Source organism: Gopherus flavomarginatus, chromosome 3 (assembly GCF_025201925.1).
Source record: "Gopherus flavomarginatus isolate rGopFla2 chromosome 3, rGopFla2.mat.asm, whole genome shotgun sequence".
NCBI lineage: Eukaryota > Metazoa > Chordata > Testudines > Testudinidae > Gopherus > Gopherus flavomarginatus.
Window position 1 is genome coordinate 100,433,097 of NC_066619.1, and position 19,759 is coordinate 100,452,855.

The 19,759-nt window shown below is 39.1% G+C and overlaps 1 protein-coding gene across 4 annotated transcripts in view; it reads left to right on the plus strand.

The window, feature by feature from the left end:
- PCSK5 (proprotein convertase subtilisin/kexin type 5) overlaps positions 1–19,759 on the plus strand; it is a 300,518-nt gene that overhangs the window by 225,906 nt on the left and 54,853 nt on the right. For 3 of the 4 annotated variants that reach the window (XM_050944093.1, XM_050944095.1, XM_050944094.1), the window contains 5 exons: positions 539–732; positions 2,279–2,363; positions 5,081–5,178; positions 5,643–5,772; positions 6,718–6,833. In XM_050944093.1, coding sequence (XP_050800050.1) covers positions 539–732; positions 2,279–2,363; positions 5,081–5,178; positions 5,643–5,772; positions 6,718–6,833 — 623 coding nt within the window. Of the gene's footprint in view, positions 1–538; positions 733–2,278; positions 2,364–5,080; positions 5,179–5,642; positions 5,773–6,717; positions 6,834–9,018; positions 11,194–19,759 lie in introns of those variants that run through there. The other variant, XM_050944096.1, reaches the window with a different exon arrangement.

A 19,759-nucleotide genomic window follows, 5' to 3' on the forward strand; every position in this document is an offset into this window, starting at 1 on the left:
AATAATTTCTCTTACCTTTAGTTTATTTTACAAATTTGCATAGGAGTTAGAGGAAAGTCCTACTAATTTGAATGTAATGTAGATCCTTCAAACACCATTTCCTGATTATTCAGCCATCATCTGACTATTTTTTAACAAAATGAACATAAAAACAGAATTAGAACCAGCATAACTAGTATTTAGCGTCAGTCACTGGGGTTGGGCAAGCTTGGGGCAGATGTAAATTATCCGCGTCCCTTGCCTCTGCCAGGGCTGGTGTGGATGGGAATGGGGTAAGGGGGCTGAGGCTGAGCGTTGGTCTGGGGCAGGGGCAGGGCTGGGAGATGGAGATGTGGCTGCACGCAGAACCAGAGCAGAGCTGGGGGTCGGGAGGGGCTGGGTGGTGCTCCCTCCCTGCCTTCTGTAGGGGCTGTCCCCCCCTCAAAAGGTTCCTCTGTGCCCCTTAGGTGGGGTGCGCCTCACAATATGGGGACCTCTGCTATAGGGTGGTGGGTTTACATCAGTGATGACTCTGCCTTTTCTTCACTGCACAATGCAGGATCTGTGTTCCAAACTGCCCACCTGGTCACTACAATGCAGACAAGAAACGCTGTAAAAAATGCTCCCCCAATTGTGAAACCTGTGTTGGAAGCCACAGTGACCAATGCCTGAGCTGTAAATCTGGTTACTATCTAAATGAAGAATCCAATAGCTGTATTACCAGCTGCCTAGATGGATTTTACCTTGACAAGAGTCAGTATTTTCTCCTGCTTATTTCTTTGGGTTTCCAGTATTTGGGCTGGGTTGTTTGGGGAGGTCAGAGGATAGTTTTTAAGATAAAAGTGTATTTTGATACATTTGTTTCTTTTCTAAATCTTATTTCTTTTATGAAATTGTTGAGAACCAATCCTGATCAAGAGTGTCTTCCAAAACTACACCTGGATTCTGCTTTGATTGTTAGTGCTTGAAAATCATGCTTAGCGGTACATGACAAAATCCTTCCCTTCCTCTTTCTGACTATGAAGTGGAGGTAGCAGAGCAATGCTTGTCCCACTACAATAGTAGATCCACTATGTGGTGGGGGAACATGTGGAAGAAAGCATCTTCTTGATGCATGTGCTCATCTCCAGCACATATTAAACATTACTTCCTACACTGGGATACTATGCTTCCCTGGTAAACCAATGGGCATGTGAGAGCCAGAAGGACGTGCTGCTCCACTGCTACATTGGTGTGCTAAGGAAGGTAGAGGCTCTGTCCTCAACTCTTAACACAGCTGCACAACGGTAGGCAAAATTTGGCAGATGTTTAATATCTGCAGTGATGCAATAGCAGTAACATACACTGCCATGTGGGAAACCTGGCTTTAATTCCCACCTATGGATGACCATGCAGTGTCCCCAGTCTTAATTCCCAGCCTAGGACCTGATCCTATAAAATATTTAATCCCAGAGATTTAGACATATCCTTAAAGATAATTACCGTATGTGCTTAAGAGCTTTGCTGAACTGGGGCCGGTGTCTCTTGCTTGCAGTACTGTGAAGCAATATACTCATAACCAGGGATAGCAGGGGCAGATATTAGCTTCATTTCTTTCTACCACAATGACTCCTCTGCCTGATCAAGGCACAGGATAAAAGAGAATGTGGAGCTGGATGGGATTCTCACACAGCCCTTTTCAGGTGGAAAGTTGGAGTCCATGATACAGAACCCCCAGAGTAAGAAGTGTAAATGTGTGGAGGAACATGGGCTCTTTAGGTCTTATGGCTGGGGTAAAGAGAACAGTAATATGTTGCTTAGGTTTGATATGATCAGAAAAGTGCAATCAGGCATATCCTTGAACCCCCAAAAAAATGAAATTAGGAAAGTCTGTTTGCTTAAATGAGCTAAAAGACAATTACACAAAGGTTACTAGGTCGCTTTGCATGAGCAATTTATGTAGAAACTCTTATTTGCATGAATTTAGTATTTTTCCTATTATTTGAAAAGACTGCATGAGTCAATAATAAAAACACAATCAATTTAAACAAGTGTTTTCATGTAAATGTTTTTACAATCTCAAAGCATATTATTTTTCAAAGGAATAGGATGTTATTTTAAATATTTAGAAATAACTGAAAGCATGTGATGTTCGATGGAGAAGGTCAATATATAAGTAGCATGTTAGCTATTTAACTTTATTCTTGCTTTCTACTTCCATTTCTTGTGCTCAGGTAAAAAAGCAATGAACAATCCATATAATTTTATTAAACATGATTGACCAGGGTTTTCTGGGCTGTTTTTCTTTTTTCCTTTTCAGATAAGATTGTTTGCCGGAAATGCAGTGAGAACTGTAAGACATGTGCTGAATCCCAAAGTTGCACAGAATGCAGACATGGCCTAAGGTAAGGATATGATGGATTTCACTGCACACAATAGCCAAAGAGACTTCCTGAGTCTATGGACATACATCAAAGAGACTTACATAATATTACTATTTAACCTTGCCTGGGCCTCCATTTATGTGTTCTATTGCTGTTTGTGCTGTAATTTAATACTTTCTTGTCCCATCATAAGCCATCTTGGCTAACAATGAATTTTAAAAAATGTTTAACTGCAGGCAAAATGAAAGTTGTAGCCATGTAAAAGCTACGTTCTTCACTTTGCTGACCTACAGTGTGGCAGTCAAGGATTATTTTAGAAGTGAAACTGGTGAATTGTATTAATCCATCTGATTCATTCCTGTGATAGTTAGAAACTGTTTCCTTATCTTTATTGTGTCTCTTCATACATCCAATCATTCACTTTTCTTAAGTACCTCAGGCTCAATTCCATTACGATATCGTGTGCCCATATATTAAACAACAGTGGTTATTTTTTCTTGGTAGAGGGACTTAATCATTTCTGAAACGGACAGGTAAAATCCATAAAGCAGCAGCAGCACACATTTTTACTTCCATGCGAATTAGTGACCTTTTGATCCAAGTGGAGAGGGTCAAAAATCCCTATAAAGTTTGTAAGGGATTGTATGCTGGATTTATGCCACAAAAAATTGAAGTCAAAATCTGTATCAGAGACTTGTTTAGAATAAGATGATCTTTAATTGTTTTAGTACTGGACCTGTACCTTGTATCAAAATAGATTACAGTCTTTTAGTTAGTGCAAGCTGACCGCTATAATTAGTTTCCTTGAATGTCTTTGCCTAATTTATTTTTCACATGGTAAAGCCACTTCTCACTCTCTATGTACCCATGGTGCATTTAGATTTTTCAGCCACCTGCATTGTTCTGTCTCCAGTGATGTGGTTTTATCACTCACTAAAAAATGACACTGCTTAGAGAGAAGGCTTGATCTGAGGGAAGGAAGGCATCAGATCAAGCCAAGGCCCCAGCACATTTAAACCCTGTGCAAAATGGAGGTGATATTTATTTTCCTCACAGGAGTGCTGTGAGGCTATTGGTAAATTCATGGCTGTAGTGTTGAGATCTTCTTATGAAAATGTATAATATTATTAATTCATGCAACTACACCCTCTTATTCCAGGCCTGTGAACAGTTGTGGGGGGAAATGTGGAAATCTTGAGGACAATTTCAGGAAATTTTCCCAAGTTTTGCCTTTTATGTTTTTGACTAATTTTAATAGCCACACTTATACCTCCTCAAGTTGCTCTGGTGCAAGTCTCTTTAAAATGAAAGACTGGTGAACTCAGGCAGACATCAGCTTAGCAAAGCAACAGTGTGGAGACTTTTCATAGCTATATCAGGCAGCCCAGTGGAAGAGCCAAGATTACAGGTTTCTAGGAGAGAGTATCCAAGAGGTTTCCTGGAGCATAAAAGGTAGGCTTATTGAACTCACAACACATACCCTGCCAGGAAATATGGACAGCAGCTTGTAACACCATGAAAGAAAGGAACCAAGTGGTCAAACTCAAAGAATGAAAGAGCCAAAAGAATGCCGGCCTCACTTAGCTTAGGCAATGTGACAGGAAAGACCCTCTCTTCAAAGGACCAAATAAAGCCCATCCTGAAATAAAGGAGGAAGAAATCTCAAGAGAAAATTTTTATAGAGTACCTGGACTACAGTTGTCTATTTGTTCTGCGGATAGCCATTCCAAAGACTAAAATTCAAATTAAACATAGAACACAAGCTGCAAATTCTGGATTCAAATCAAGATTTCAGGCCCTCCCAAAGTTAATTTGGATCCAGGGTTTTTGTTCAGCTGATTATAGGTTTAATCCTGCAAGGAACCAAAGTTCCCATTGATTTCAGTGGGATTTCAAAGCTCTTAGCACTCAAGGTATTGATCCTTTTAGTGGTAGGGAAGTTAAACTCAATAATTCCAACTACACTTTGAAATGAAGATTTAATTGATGTGAATGGAATAATGCAAAGTAGTGATTGCAAATGCTATTTGACTGGAGACAGCTTTCTGCAAGCCTAGGGGCATGTCGCATTGTCCAGCAGTTTGGACTAAGGGGGAGTGAATAGCAGTGCATACCATAGTACTAGGCTGTAATTCCCCTGTGTGGATGCAGCGGGGATGAACTGAAGGGTCCCAGTTCACATGCAAACTCAGGACCTTTACAAAGGAAAATCTTTGTGCTGCAGTAAGTGGCACGCTATACACCGAGTTGGTGCTTGTTAGTACTTTAACATGGTATTAGGGGACACCACTGGTCTTAATGCCTTTCAGGCAAAGGATAAATTCTTGGGAACAAATCCCTTTGCATGTTTTTAAGTGTAGTGGTACTGACCCCAGACCAAGTTCAATTTGGGTAATTACATTCTGCATACTTGAATTTTCTTTGCACTTTTCCTTAAATATGGTATTCTTCTTCACTTCCCGTCCTACAGTACTGTGAACTGTTTGCTACAGGTTGTGAAACTCCACCATAGATGTAGCTGCATGTGTGAAATGATTGCTATATTTAAGTTTGTAAAGAACTTGCAGTGAAAGAAGCTGTATAATTGTACAGTAGGAGACTATGATTTCAGTTCAACTTTTATTAACAGACCTTCATTGTAGAATACTTTAGAGGTTTGAGTGTGATCATTGTCCTTCCTCCTTACCTTGCTGTTAGCTGGTCAGTATTAAATAGTCTAATTTGTACTTTTGCACTAGTTTATATGGATCCAGATGTGCAGTCCGCTGTGAAGAAGGAAAATATCACAATGGCAAGGAATGTGAACCGTGTCACCGTTCCTGTGCAACATGTGCAGGTACCTCAGTGACATTTGACTTCACGTAACCATTTTGTCCTTTGGTCAATATTACATCATGTTTCCAAATACAGTATGATGATTGGCTTGTAAATGAAAAGCCTTGGAGGTTCTTTAATAGATCTCTGAGTAAAGTAGGTTTCTTCCTGTTACATAAAAATATAAACGTTCTAGCTGAAAAGTACACATATGCTCCCTAGCTATCTTTGCTTGTAATTCCTAGCTGTAGAAATAACAATTTTTTTCTCAGAAAAAAATATGTCAGGATTACCGCTATATTTATCTTTTGTTGCTAGCTGATATAGTTTGCAGTACATGCAGGCAAAGGTGTAAAGCAACGAGAATATATATGTCCAATAACCTATGATGAGCAGATGTTTTGTTACAGTTAGAGATGCTGTCTGTTATCCAGGCTGTACTGAGAATGTGTCAATGTGTTACAGTGTATTTCTCTTGGCTTTAAGGCTCAGGAGCAGATGCTTGCATAAACTGCACAGAAGGTTATTTTCTGGAGGATGGGAGATGTGTGCAGTCCTGTAGTGGTGGTTATTACCTTGATCACTCTCTTGAAAACGGATACAAAACCTGCAAAAGGTAAGATATAGTCTTCAAAGGCTACATTATATTTTAGGGTTTTTTTTATAGCAAGTGTCTAATATTTGATATCATGCGTCTATTACTGTGTAAGTCAGAGTAAATAATAGAATGTTGTGACATTGTAGAACATATTACTGACTGTTGAGAATAAGAGAATACACAATATGCTAAGCAAACTATGGGAAGAAAGCAAGAAATTTTAACATGATTGTAATTTCCATATAAGAGCTTTTAAAATGGATTTCAGTGCATGTCTGTGTGCGTTCTGCTCATTTAAATCAAGATTTTATTAAGCAATTTGAAATTATGGGCATAAAAATATGGTAAAAAATTAACGGATCTAGCAGAGGGGCTGTTCTTTTCCATTAAAAAAGCAATAGTAGCCATTTGCCGAGAGGTAAATTGCCGTTCATATGGACCATTCAGTTGCTCAGCTATACAAAACCAGCTACGGAGCAGAAATACTTGATGGACAAGGCTTGGTAACCTTTTGCTGAGTTTTATTTGACAGGGACAGAGTTTTTTGCAGATCTTTGTAAAGTACAATTCAGGCCCTTCTGAAGCTCTTATTTTTTGCCTTTGGACAAACTCTCTTTGACGGGGGCAGCACTGGGAATCACCTTTTGTTACAGCTTTCCACAGAAAACTAATAATACTCCTTTAATCTTCTATGGCATGCTTTACTTTTTGATGCTTGTCTCCCTGTGTAGTTTTGTCCAATCTATGGCTGCCTAATGTCTTTTATAAATGTGACTGGTTACTTCTACCTGCTGTACTTCGTTTCAAAATTTCAGAATCAAGTAGTTATCATTAAATAAAAGAATATGAATGATCTCAGTGACATGAACTTAACTGAGACAGTGTGATGGAAATTCTTGTTGTTGCTTAGTGGCGATTGTGATAACTTCTGGCTTTTTGTTTTTTGTTTTGTTTTGTTTAAAGATGTGATGCCAGCTGCTTGGAATGCAGTGGTCAAGGAGACAAAAACTGTACAACTTGTCCAAATGGCTATATCTTAGATACTGGCATCTGTGTAATTGGAACAGTCTGTAAGGATGGTGAGTATTATTATTTGTCTCAAAAATATTCCTTTTGTTGGCATCAAAGTTAACTTAATATTTCCACATTTTGTGTTGGCTTGGCTTCTTGAAGTATTTTGGATCTCCTAAATGATTCTTTTGTTATATTTTCAGATTTATAATTGGGGAAAATATATAATATGGATTATCTTTGTTTCATAGACCCCATTCTTTATCTGAGGTTTAGCCCATGACTTCCTCCTCATTTTTTTTGTAATGGGCATTTCCGTAGAAAGATTTTTCATGTGAATATTTTAATGCACTCTTAACTGAAAGATTCATCTGTGTCTGATTTGCCTTTCTAAACTATAAAGATGTTGACAACTAATGTGATGTTAACTGTGATTAACCTTAATTGAATTATGTGAATGAATAGCAAGAGGAAAATAGAGGCCATTTTGAAAATATTGTACCATCTTCATAATGGAAATTTTGGCATTCTCTAAGCTCTTTCTTGTATTTGATACAGGATTGCTCGGACTCCATATTATTGGCTTCATTATTATATTATTTAAAGCATGAAATTGTGTGTACAGTTAAAGAGATAACAGGGTCCTTTTCCTGAAGGTGTTACTACCTAAGGTCATTGCAGATACGATCCAATTCAACAAGTGAGAGCATTTCAGAACAGAAGCTTAGTGTTACACACAGTGGGACAAATATCTGGCAAAGCAAATATAGTAAGAACTAATGATGATTCTGGGGTCATTTATCTCCCATTTAAGTCAAATGAGCATTTTACCATTGATTCAATAGAAGCAGGATTGGGCCCATAGTGCTTCTTTGGACACTTATAGATCATGTTAGTCAGTTTACACTTTCAAGTCAGATGAAGCTAGTAGTAAAAGGAAAATTAAAGTCTCATACTCACAGTATCCTCTTGCATATCAGCAATATATTGCAATACCTGTTAGGTCTGAAACTCCTTCAGCTAAAATATGTTCTCATTTATACCTGTGCAACCTCAATGACTTCAATGAGTTTGCACAGATAGGCATAATTGAGGGCAGCATTTTGTTTCTTGTACTTTACATGGATTACAAACAAGGAGGAGTCCTTGTGGAACCTTAGAGACTAACAAATGTATTTGGGCATAAGCTTTCATGGGCTATAACCCACTTCATCAGATGCAACTTCATTAGATGCAGCTGATGAAGTGGGTTCTAGCCCACGATAGCTTATGCCTAAATACATTTGTTAGTCTCTAAGGTGCCACAAGGACTCCTCGTTGTTTTTACTGATACAGACTAACATGGCTACCCCTCTGAAATCTGTTTACATGGATTGTTATTGATGTTGAGTTGGAAAAAAAAGAGCTCAGGCAAAGTAAATTTGCATTAGAAATACTCTTCTGCATGAACATTATTATACCAGCTTCTCACTTTCCATGATTTTCACACCATCCTTTTTGTGAAAAATAATATGTATACACCCACAAGTTGCTTTCCTCTGCCCACTTGTACAAATTAGAGTAGCATCTGTGGATACAAAATCAAAATTGTACAAGGAGCAACATGCACAGAAATAACTAACTTATCATTTTATTGGCATATGGCTCAATCCTGCCAGAAGCTGAGAAGTCCGAGGAAGTACTGAGCACCCTCCACTCCTATTGAAGTCAGCAGGTGTTAAGAAGGTGCTCATGCAAATGGTGTTATTTTTATTACAGTAGCCTGGGAGGACAAACAACAGAAGTAATAATGTTGCTTATAATTTCCAAAGAAGGAGGATCTTATATTACTGGCTGGGGATCAAGAAGCATTGTTTACTTGTCAGACTTATGAAGTTTCAATTTCTGTTTAGAATGTTTTATTCTCTTTCTCTGATATGACTGTTATACCCTTTTGATTCATAATAACTCAGAAAAAATCCTTCACTGTATTTATCACTGTTTTCTAATTATTCTTTTTCTAATCTTTTTTTTTTCCTTTTCACAAATGGATACCAATCACTCCCTGTCGGACAACACAATATTTCTTCTTGAAAAAAAAAATGTTGTTGACTGAAATTCCTTTTGATGGACCAAATTTCCTACTTGCTACCTGCTCCTGAATGGTCTCTTCCATCAAATCTGCCTGTCTGACCAATTAAACCTTCCTCCGTTGTACACCATACTCTTCAAATCTTCAACTTGCCCCCTCCCTCTATCGCTGACCTCCGGAAGCAACGGAAGAATCTTGGGCCGAGGGAGGATTCTGTATGCTAGTGAAAAAGAACAATCTGTGTCAAAGGAAAGTACTTCAGCAACTTTGTTGCAGAACATGTACGCAAAAAGGGTGAACTGGTACCTTCCAGAATCCTCTTGCTCCTGTAGACTTATAGATTAATCCATATTATTAAAAAAAAGAAAAAAAGAAAAAAAAAAGGCAAGCCACCTCTTTCTCTCTCTCCCTCCTCTTTGTCAGGGGAGATGGTGAACTGTTTGTTGGAACTTTAATGGAAAAACTACAACAAGCCTACCTTTCATAACTGGGTGTTTAGAGCTAAGCATCCAGGATCACAGTCAGTATTGTGTGACCAAAGCATTGATGCCAAAATTAACATTAAAGTAATTATTTGATTTCCTGTCAACCTTAGGATTGTCCCCGTTTTTGATGGTCCTTTTTCTTCCTTTCCTTTTTTTTTTTTTCCTGCTTGTTTCCCCTTCAAGGTGTTTAAAGAGTGTTTCAAGAATTCGACACAAGTTTACATGGATTAAAACAAACAAAAACAAAAAAAAATACTTGCATCAGTCTTTTTTTGTGCTTATATAGTAATAATCAGGGGGAACTTAACAAAACCAGTCCCTGAGGGAATTAGAAACATCTTTATATGTGGGACTATGTTCTGCATCCTTTGTATCAGTATTAAAAATAAATTGAGAAGTGATCAATTCCACACATATTTCTTACATTGTTTTCTATGCTGTGTGCTTGTTTTTGCATCACGCAGTATTTACATACATTTTGCTTCTCACCCTCCACCCCAGTTATATAGATCTGGTCATTAGACAGTTAGCTTGTTAACCACTATTCTGGGATTTTAATTTCTTTCTTTAAATTGACAAAGCTATTTGGAATAAAATGTAAGCAGTTCATAACACCTAAGTTTTGACAAGGGCATTCTTCCTACCATGAACAGATTCTGAAAGGGCCTGTTCCTCTTATTTTTCATGAACAAAAGTATTTTGTAAACTCATGTCTGGAGCACACAGGTAACACTTAAGTAGTAGTTGTATAATCTTATCTTGTATTTTAGCAAACGGGGGCTGATCCTGCAAACATGTACTACTAGTCACAGTGCTAATACATAGATTTCAATGAGACTACATCCAGAAGTAAGTGTTTACAGGACTCGCCCCTACAACTGGGATTGATACACTGGGTCAAATTCAACCCTTGGAGTAACTACATTTAGATCAATAAATTTACATCAAGGGATGAAGTCTATCCAGTTTGGATTTTGTATAGTAATATCCCTCTTGTCAGTCTGGGCCTTATGCTGCTCTTAATCAACAATGGTATAAATTGGGAGTAACCCTAGTGAAGCCAGTTTAAGTGAGAGAAGAATAAGGCTCCCATGTTTCCTTTTCTAGTTACACGTCAGTCCCAGTCAGCATATTTTTATATGTTCCTATTAGCATATTGCTTGACACCCATTAATTAGGTACAACGTAGTAAATTAAATTTCAAAGATATTGTTTAACTAAGGGCTTGTCTTCACTACAGAGCTAAATTGGCATAACGGCATTGATTTAGCAGGTCTAGTGAAGATGCTCAATCGATGGGAGAGCGCTCTTCCATCAATTTCTGTACTCCACCTCAATGAGAAGTGAAAGCAATATCGGCGGGAGAGCGTCTCCTGTCGACATAGAGAAGTGTGGACCCTGCAGTAAGTAGCTATAAGCTACATCGACTTGAGCTACACTACTAACATAATTCAAATTGCATAGCTTAGGTTGACCGGCAGTGGTAGTGTAGACCTGGCCTTAAACAAGTCTTCCTTCTGTACAAACAATAATCTGGGTGCGACGATCACTGACACAGAAATGGAAAACATTTCTGTACAAATATAAATGGTAGAAATAGAACTTCTAGACTTCCCTTTTTTCAATATGAAATCAGTCCCTGAATTTTACAAATGAAAGCACCAGTGCCAGTAGAAACAATATGATCCTTTTCCCAGAGAACAGGTGAATTCTTACAGATGTCCCATTCTTTATGATAGTAAAAGAACTGTGACATTCCTTTGGTGCTCATTAAATTTTCTGCTTAACATTCAAAGTTATGAAAACTTTATTTGTGATAGTTTTACTACTAGTCTGTTACGTCCTCATTACTCTAATAACATTATTAACTAGAACATAATGCTTTCAAAGTTTAAGTTAATATTATATATTATATATAAATATATATATTCATAATTGAGATATAATTATGTAATGGATTGTAAAGAATTTGTTTGGATACTTACAAATGTCTCTAACACTATTATAGAGGAGAAATTAATATCTTTGTTTTCTTTTTAAAATACTGACACATTGTTAAATCCAAATTCATTTTTACTGAAAAATACTGTACATGTGTAAAATGTTCAGTTGTTATTTGTAAAATAGAGTAGTACTGTTGTAATTGATATTGGCCAAAATCACTGTTATTCCATATTTTATTTTTTCTATTAAATTAACCTAAGTTCCTGTTGCTTTGGTCTGGAAAAACATGTTGATAATTGATATGTAAAGTATCTTGCTTTAGGAGAGGAAGGTAATTTTTATGTTAAAAAGCAGTTTGATGTCACGTATAAGTCATTGTGACAAAGTGGGCGGGAGGGTGTTTGTGTTTTGTTTTTAATGAATGTATTGGCTTTTTGAAAAGCAGTGGTACTTGTCATGGCAGAACCTGTTTTTGATGCAGGTTACTTTTTGTGCTGTAGAAGCACAACTGAAGCTGAATCCTGATGCAGGATAGCTTCGACTTCTTCTAATCAATAACAGTAATTATCAGCCCAGTTTCTTTCCTATTTAGGATTAAAACCCGGATCCATACCTACCTAATGGCTGAGATGGTTAGGAATAGATTAGGGAGGCATTCACGTTTCCATTTAGGCAGCCAGAGGTGTCCATTGTGCAATAGATTGCTGATCTCCATTATTTCTGAATACACAGATGTCATTAAAGCACTGTTTTAGGCCCTGTTCTTATACATGACTGTTAACAGCCAGATTGCTGTGCCCATGAAGTCAACAGGCCCCCACATGGGCGCAGCCTTCCAACCATGCAGGTTTGGGGCCTTTATTGGTACTAATTGATATCTCTGTCTACCAGCTCAGCTGAGAGATGAAGAACTGAATGGGCTTGGAGGCTGAATTACCTTTCATCCATAGAGATAGTGTCATCAGATTAAGTGAGGGCAGTCTGAGGAAGCCTGCACTTCAGCTGCCCAATCAAAGTATGTTCTGTAGTAGTTTTCAATCCAGTACCTTTTGCTAGCTCTAAAATCACTTAAAAATAAAGGGCTAGATCATCGATCAGCGTCCCTCCCACTCGCCCCGCTCCTCCTGGGAGAGCGTGAATTTCAGCCTGCTGAAGCATACGCCCCCCAACATGCTGGTATAATCACTCTATAAACACACTGGGGAGACAGTCACAGGGACACCCACTGCCTGCCTTCTCCTGCTGCTTCCTGCCCACCTGTGCCAGGGTGGGACATAGTCACACTGCACAGGAAGTGGCAAAATGGCACAAGGAAGAATGTGTGTGCAGTATGCCCCACCACTCCCTTGCATGAGCATGCAAGACAGGCCACAATCTGGCCCAAAGAAAATCAATTGATACATTAGTTGCTTGTTGCATGAAGGACTTTTGCTCTATTGTTGATACTGTTGCTGGGCATTTCACCAATTTGGGTGTGTTGCATTCTCAACAGATTTTTACCCAGTTCCCCAAAAGGCCCCCCTCAAGGATTGAACTCCCAACCCTGGATTTAGCAGGCCAATGCTCAAACCACTGAGCTATCCCCGTCTCCCCCCCCCCCCCCGTTAATATTGGCCAAATAGTTTTTTTCCAGAATGCGTCTCTTTAAACACTGAGCTGTAGAGCCTCTCAGACAGGCAACTGCTGAACTGAGTCTTACTCCTGAATACAATACTTCGTAGCATGAAGTTGGAGCATTAGCCAGCCATCTTTCATTGATGCGTCTAGTAATGGAGTCCAGTGGTTTATAATCAAAAAAGGCAACTAAAATGATTAGGGATTTGGAGAGGGTCCCATACGAGGAAAGATTAAAGAGGCTAGGCCTCTTCAGCTTGGAAAAGAGGAGACTAAGGGGGGATATGATAGAGGTATATAAAATCCTGACTGATGTAGAGAACGTGGATAAGGAAAAGTTATTTACTTATTCCCATAATACAAGAACTAGGGGTCACCAAATGAAATTAATAGGTAGCAGGTTTAAAAACAAATAAAAGGAAGTTCTTCTTCACACAACACACAGTCAACTTGTGGAACTCCTTATCTGAGGAAGTTGTGAAGGCTAGGACTGTAACCATGTTTAAAAGGGAACTGGATAAATTCATGGTGGCCAAGTCCATAAATGGCTATTAGCCAGGAAGGGTAAAGAATGGTGTCCCTAGGCTCTGTTCATCAGAGGATGGAGATGGATGGCAGGAGAGAGATCACTTGATCATTGCCTGTTAGCTTCACTCCCTCTGGGGCACCTGGCATTGGTCACTGTCGGTAGACAGATACTGGGCTAGATGGACCTTTGGTCTGACCCAGTATGGCCGTTCTTATGTGCTTATGTTAAGCATTGCTGTTACAGAGCTTTAGAGGAGGCTGGCCAGCATTCTAGCCCAGCCCTAGTCACATGATAATCCATATACATTTAGTCCCGTTGTAGCCAATGAGATAACCACGAGCGAGTTCTTCAGAAATGGACCCTAAATTTGCCAACACGTATCTTCCTTTGCTATGTAATTTTTTCTCATTACAGGATCAATCTTCCTTCAGCTTCATTTGTGAGGAGTTTCTCTTCAATATTTGTGCTCCAGTACTAATAATGAATATATGATAGATACACACAAAACGCTTCATTGAAGTTCAGACACTTTGTTACATGGAGCAGTTTACCCATGTTCTCTATCCTGCCCACTAAAGAACATATCTGCCTTTATTTATATCACAGTTCAAAAAGTGGCAAGAAAGATTTTTTTAACAATAATACTTTACTACGATAAAACATATGTTTGTTTCCCTCCCTGTTCAAAAAGGCACATGTTGACTTCCCAATGGGGATTAAGTATGTGCTTAAGTGCCTCTCTAAACTGGAGCCTGGGAGATAATGAGGCCTATCTAACTGTGATCCAGAAAGATTCTCACAGCATAGCCAACATGTCTCAGGAGAATAGGAAGAATTTCAACTAGCTATTAAACTAGTAAGTACAACTGCCCATTAAGGAAAGGCACCTTTTTTTTAAATGAAAGATTTATTTTTTGTAACGGGCTTACAAGCTTGACCCATTTTCTTGCTCTACACCACCAACTCAAAAAATACACCCTTATTATTTATCTGAGCAACAAAGACTGCCTCCTGGTAAGTGGGAAACCCATTTGTAACAGGTATGTGGAGATAAGTCTGCATCCACAGTGCATTCATCCTCAGCAGCGCCAATGCACCTTGGTTTTGATCCAGCCTACTTACTCAGAGCTGACACTGGAGAGGTCTCCTTTTTTTTCTATGCAGTTTTGCAAGTTCCCTCTCTTTGCAGAACAATGTATTGTAACAAAAAACTATTTTGATGAACATGTTAATAAAAAAATCATGGAAAAATACCAGAAAATGTATCCATTCTGAACCCTGCAAAAGAGAAATAACTTGGAAGTTTCATCATTTTTCACAAAATTATTTTCCTGGGTTTTGACCAGTTTAGTTTACCACCCACAAAGAATACTGGTGTGGGAAGGGCTTTCTTTCATCCTCTACAGATGAAAGCATCATTCCATAGCAAATTGTTGTATGCTAGCAACTGATCCTTGTTAATCTGCCAACAGTCTGCTTACTAGGTCATATCCATCTATTTGGTGCATATGCTGCCATCACCAACAAATGTTATATGACAAATGTAACCACATCTCTATTCTCCATCTCTGCACTGGCCAACAGAGCAGGACTTGGACTACCGATGTCCTGGAATATTTTGGTTAAGTCCAGGGCACCTAGAGCACAGCAATACTGGGCCTCTCACATAGGTTTGAGTCAGGCCTATTATTTTTATAGGACCAATTTCTGAAACCCTCATACTGAGTATCTCAGCAAAGTCAATGGGATTGCTCATGAATGTGTTACTCTGTGTGAGTAAAGGTAGCAGAATCAGTTCCATACTCAGCTATACATGTACTGTAATTAGCAGATACTAGAAGGAGTTTGTCTCTGGATCACCAAAATGATTAAAAAAAAAAATCTATTCCCTAATAAGGAAGTGAAGTTTCACTTCTGCTATGTGAAATGCAGACAAGGGAGTGAATGCTGTAGAAAGAACTCCCAAGTAGTTAAAAGGAGGGCTCTTCAGTCAGCAGCAAATGCTGCACCTTCATGTAGTGCCAGGCGTTGTCTTTTTGTTTCATTTCTTCTTTGAGTAACTCTTGGACTCACTGCCAAATCTGGCAGTGGTTGGGTATGGATCAATGCCACATTCACTATTATTAATTAATTGCCATCTTTCCAGGATGTAAGGTGGATTTTGTGAAGGTTTTTTTTATGGAAAATCATCATCACATTTCAAGGCTGGCCTTTTCCCACCATGCACCATGGAACATTGCTTTTCTTTCATTTTGCAGATGTACAACACTGTTGTTGTAAAAGCAGTGTACATACTGAAAAGATCACACCAATTATGGATAACAATCCCTGTGTGCTGGGAACTCCTCGTGCAGCTAGATTACCCCCAGTTCCTATCCACTTGTTTGGAGAACCTTATTCACCCATTGGCCAAAATCACTCACAGTTCCTTTCCTTTTGGGAGGCAGTAATGTAACAGGGGCAATAACCAGGCCTGCCAACAGGGGGAGCAAAGGGAGCAATTGCCATGGGGCCTGGACAATTTAAAAGGACCAGCATGGGCCCCGCCCTCCCTATGGACATCCCTGGCCCTGGGGCCTGGAATTTCTGTCAGTGGGCGTGGCAATAACCAACACACGGATCCATTCCAAACCCTTTAGGCTTTGTCAACTACCCACTGGGCAGGGACAGGTCCACCTTAGCATTATAAGGAACAGCTAGTTGGAGCTGACAACGAAGGGATGTCCCAATACAATCTGTTAACCGAAACAATTATCGTCATCCATCACTATACTATCTGAGCAGCAAAAGATCTCAATACCTGACTGTGCTAACTCACATAATGAAGAGAAAGTCAGAACAATTCTTCCCCTCTTAGTTCCACAGGAGGAACCTCCTTCATTTGGTGGCAGTGGCGGGGGCCAATGCATTTGTGCTGTGTGAACTTATAACGTGAGTCTTGGTCTCCAGCACATCATAAGGGGTCTGTCCTCAGTGGAGAGTAACATGACTCCAACCCACTTCTCACTGGCTTTAGCAGTAGCTCAGAACTCCTCTCAAGCGACAGCTGGATGTGCTGACCCAATGGAGGAAAACACATTCTGGGTCGTTATTACCAATGGTAATTTAAAAACTGATTTTTTTGTTAAAGTATGGCAAATATCTGAGCTCTTTGGTGGAAGGACTCTTTTCACCTGTTAGCACTGTGCCTTACAGAATAGGGCACCAATCCCTGACTGAGGACTGTGGGCACTTAAACAGACAAATAATAAATAGCAGTGAGAATAAAAGGGACAGACACAGCAGGTATAGATGTTTTTATTCAGAGGAGATAAGAATTGAGGGTTATGCAGTTGATAAAGCCTTTCTCCTCTATGTCCTGCTTCAAGTCTAACCTGAAGCATTATGTGATCTCTGCTAATCCTGCAACAGAAAACCCTTACATCCTCTAATCACCATACCAAACTGCACAGAACATCTCTGCTGAGGGAATGGAATCCCTGGTCTGTTCTGACCCCCAAGCATGATTGGGTCAAATATTCAAAAGCGTCTTAGTGAATTAGGAGCTGAGGGTTTTTTCAGTCTTACTGAAAGTCAGTGGGACTTGGTGCCTAAATCGCTTTTGAGAACAAGACTGCCACGTAGGCACATTTGAAAATTTACCCCAAAGCTTAAACACTTAAGGATCCCTCACTCAGATTTGTGCACCCTCCTCCGTACACCCAGAGCGTTTTCCCAAATCCCAGTGCAACAGGTGCCATGCTTAGTTTCAGAGGCAACTTGACTACAGTGTACAAGTACCAGCCCAGGGAGAAAAATACTGGGTCTAACGGGCTCTGTTATCAAGCAAATAATAGCATAACAAGAACCAATGGCTGGAAGCTGAACTCAGCCAAATTCAGTTTAGAAATTAGGCACCCATTTTTAATAGTGAGGGCAATTAACCATTGGAACAGACGGCTAGGGGAAGTGCTGAATTCTCAGCTCTTGCTGTCTTAAGATCAAAATTGGATGCTTTAGCCAGACACAAGTTATTGATCTCACTACAGAGTAACTAGGTGAAAATTAATGGTATGTGATATACAAGAGGCCAAACCAGCTGATCTAATGGTCTTTTCTGGCCTGAAACTCTATGCTTCTTTCAAATTCATTCTCTGCCCCAAAACCCACAAATGCTGAACCCTGCCTCTAGCAATGAAGCTGCTGTCATCAAGCCCTCAGTAACTTTTTTTTTTAGTTTTTTAATAAAATTGCTCTAAGGACCCAATCCTTTAAAATGCCAGTCACCTCCTGGTGCTGCATTCTCTCAACTCCTAGTGATGGTAGGGGAAGATGGTTTGGTGGATATAACACTCAAGAGACACCAAAAGGGGTTGGTTCCGAGGTTAGCCACAGACTTCTTATATGACCATGGGCCATTCACTTAATCAATCCCGTTCCCCCATCTGTAATAGTGATCACAATATCTCCAAACCCCAAAAGGGGGTTGTGAGAATAAAAGTAATTAAAGAGTATCAGGTGCTGCAATACTTTGGTAAGGACGGAGGGCTGGGTAAGTGCTTAGCCAAGATGACTTTGGGGGCAGTATTCACCATCTTGCAGAATCAGACACTAAATTAGCATCAGACTTTGAGCCTCCCAGTGCATTTTGTGTTGTCTATCTGGGCAGGCCTATGGCCTACTGTGTACTTTACAACACCCCTGCACTGGTGGTAAATATTACTAAAAGAACAGCAATCAAAATAATTTATGCAACACAAACTAGAAAAAAGTAGTTTTTACATGCTGGCTAGTGCAGTGACCTGGGACTCGGGCGACCTGGGTTCTAATACCGAAATCTGCCACAGACCTGCTGGGTGACATTGAGCAAGATACTTCACTTCTCTGAGCCTCAGGTTTCCCATCTGTAGAAAGGGAATAATGGTGCTTATTCTCTTTTTTAAAGCACTTTAGATCTGCTGATGAAAGATGCTATATAAGAGCAAAATATTATTAATTATTTATTGTATATATTATTATAGTTCTTGTTATTAATAACAATAGTATGAACAATTAAAGCCATACTTTGCAACCTGCCAAAATCCAAATGTCAAATGCAGTATACGCCAAAGATCCCAAATGAAGGATACAAAGCATTATTCACAGCGGAAACTTAACTTGCAGTTAAGCTTATAACTAGTAAATTTTAAAATAATCTAGTGTTATTTCTCAGTTACATGTATGACATGGATACCTTGAAGAATAAAGTAAAAGAGTGCACCTTTGCAAGGGTCAGTTAGTTACCAATGTCTGAAGGGGGAGGATGTGTAGTTAAAAACTTCTTAGCCTTAAGCAAATATGTCAAGTTAACAAATAGTTCTGTACTATAGCTTAAAAATCTTCTTTCAAGTGGCGTTTCAGCATTAACTATTTTAATTTCCACAGGAAAAAATGCATTGTATTAATGTTTAATGACAGCTCTACAATCATAGCTGTGACTTGTGAAATCAGAGGCCCAGAACATAGGCAATTTCTGGTCTTCACTCTTATAATAGTGTGTTTTAAGAGGCTGCAAATTAAAGATTAAGCTAGCAAAGAACCAGCCGTCAACTGGCACTAATCCAGAGCAGCTGAAATGAATTACAGCATTTCAGCTGGAGGAAGTAACAAAAAAAAACAAAGGCCTTTTAAAACTCACCACATATGCCAAGTGGGGAGGGTTTGGAAGTGGGTATTCTGAGGTATATGAATTAGTGGCTCCAGACTCAGTGATCCTGTACAGGACACATAATCTAGCACTGTTGCCAAATAAAGTGAATTTAACAGAGATGAAGAAACAACAGAAAGCTTTCAGAATATAAATTACAACCAAAACAACAATAGCAGATAAAGAATGATTTAATACCAAGATAACAGTCTACTGAGGGATGCTACAACCATGAGAAATCATGAGCACACTCCCCAAGCAATGAGCCATCAGAGTCTTCAATGTGGAATTTGCATGTATTCTAGTGTTGCCTAGTTATTTTATAGCTTCAAACATTGTGCTTCCAAATGTCACATAAAATAGACAGAAGACAGAACCTGGCCCTGAGGAACATGGTTATTTTTTATATCAAGTTTCTATTGGGAAAAGTATTTGTTTATATGCCATATTCTGAAAAAGTCATTTGTACTGATGTGCTTCCATATCATAACACCTATACATGGAATAGTTCTATAGTAATCTAAAAATGGGGTTGTTAATTGTGGGAATACAGTGTTTATGGAGAGGAATGTAATCTAGTGAATACAGCACTATCCTGAAAGTCAGGAGATAAAGGTTTTCATTCCGGCTCTGTCATTATTTGACCTAGGGCAAATCATATAACCTATCTATGCCTCATTTTCCCT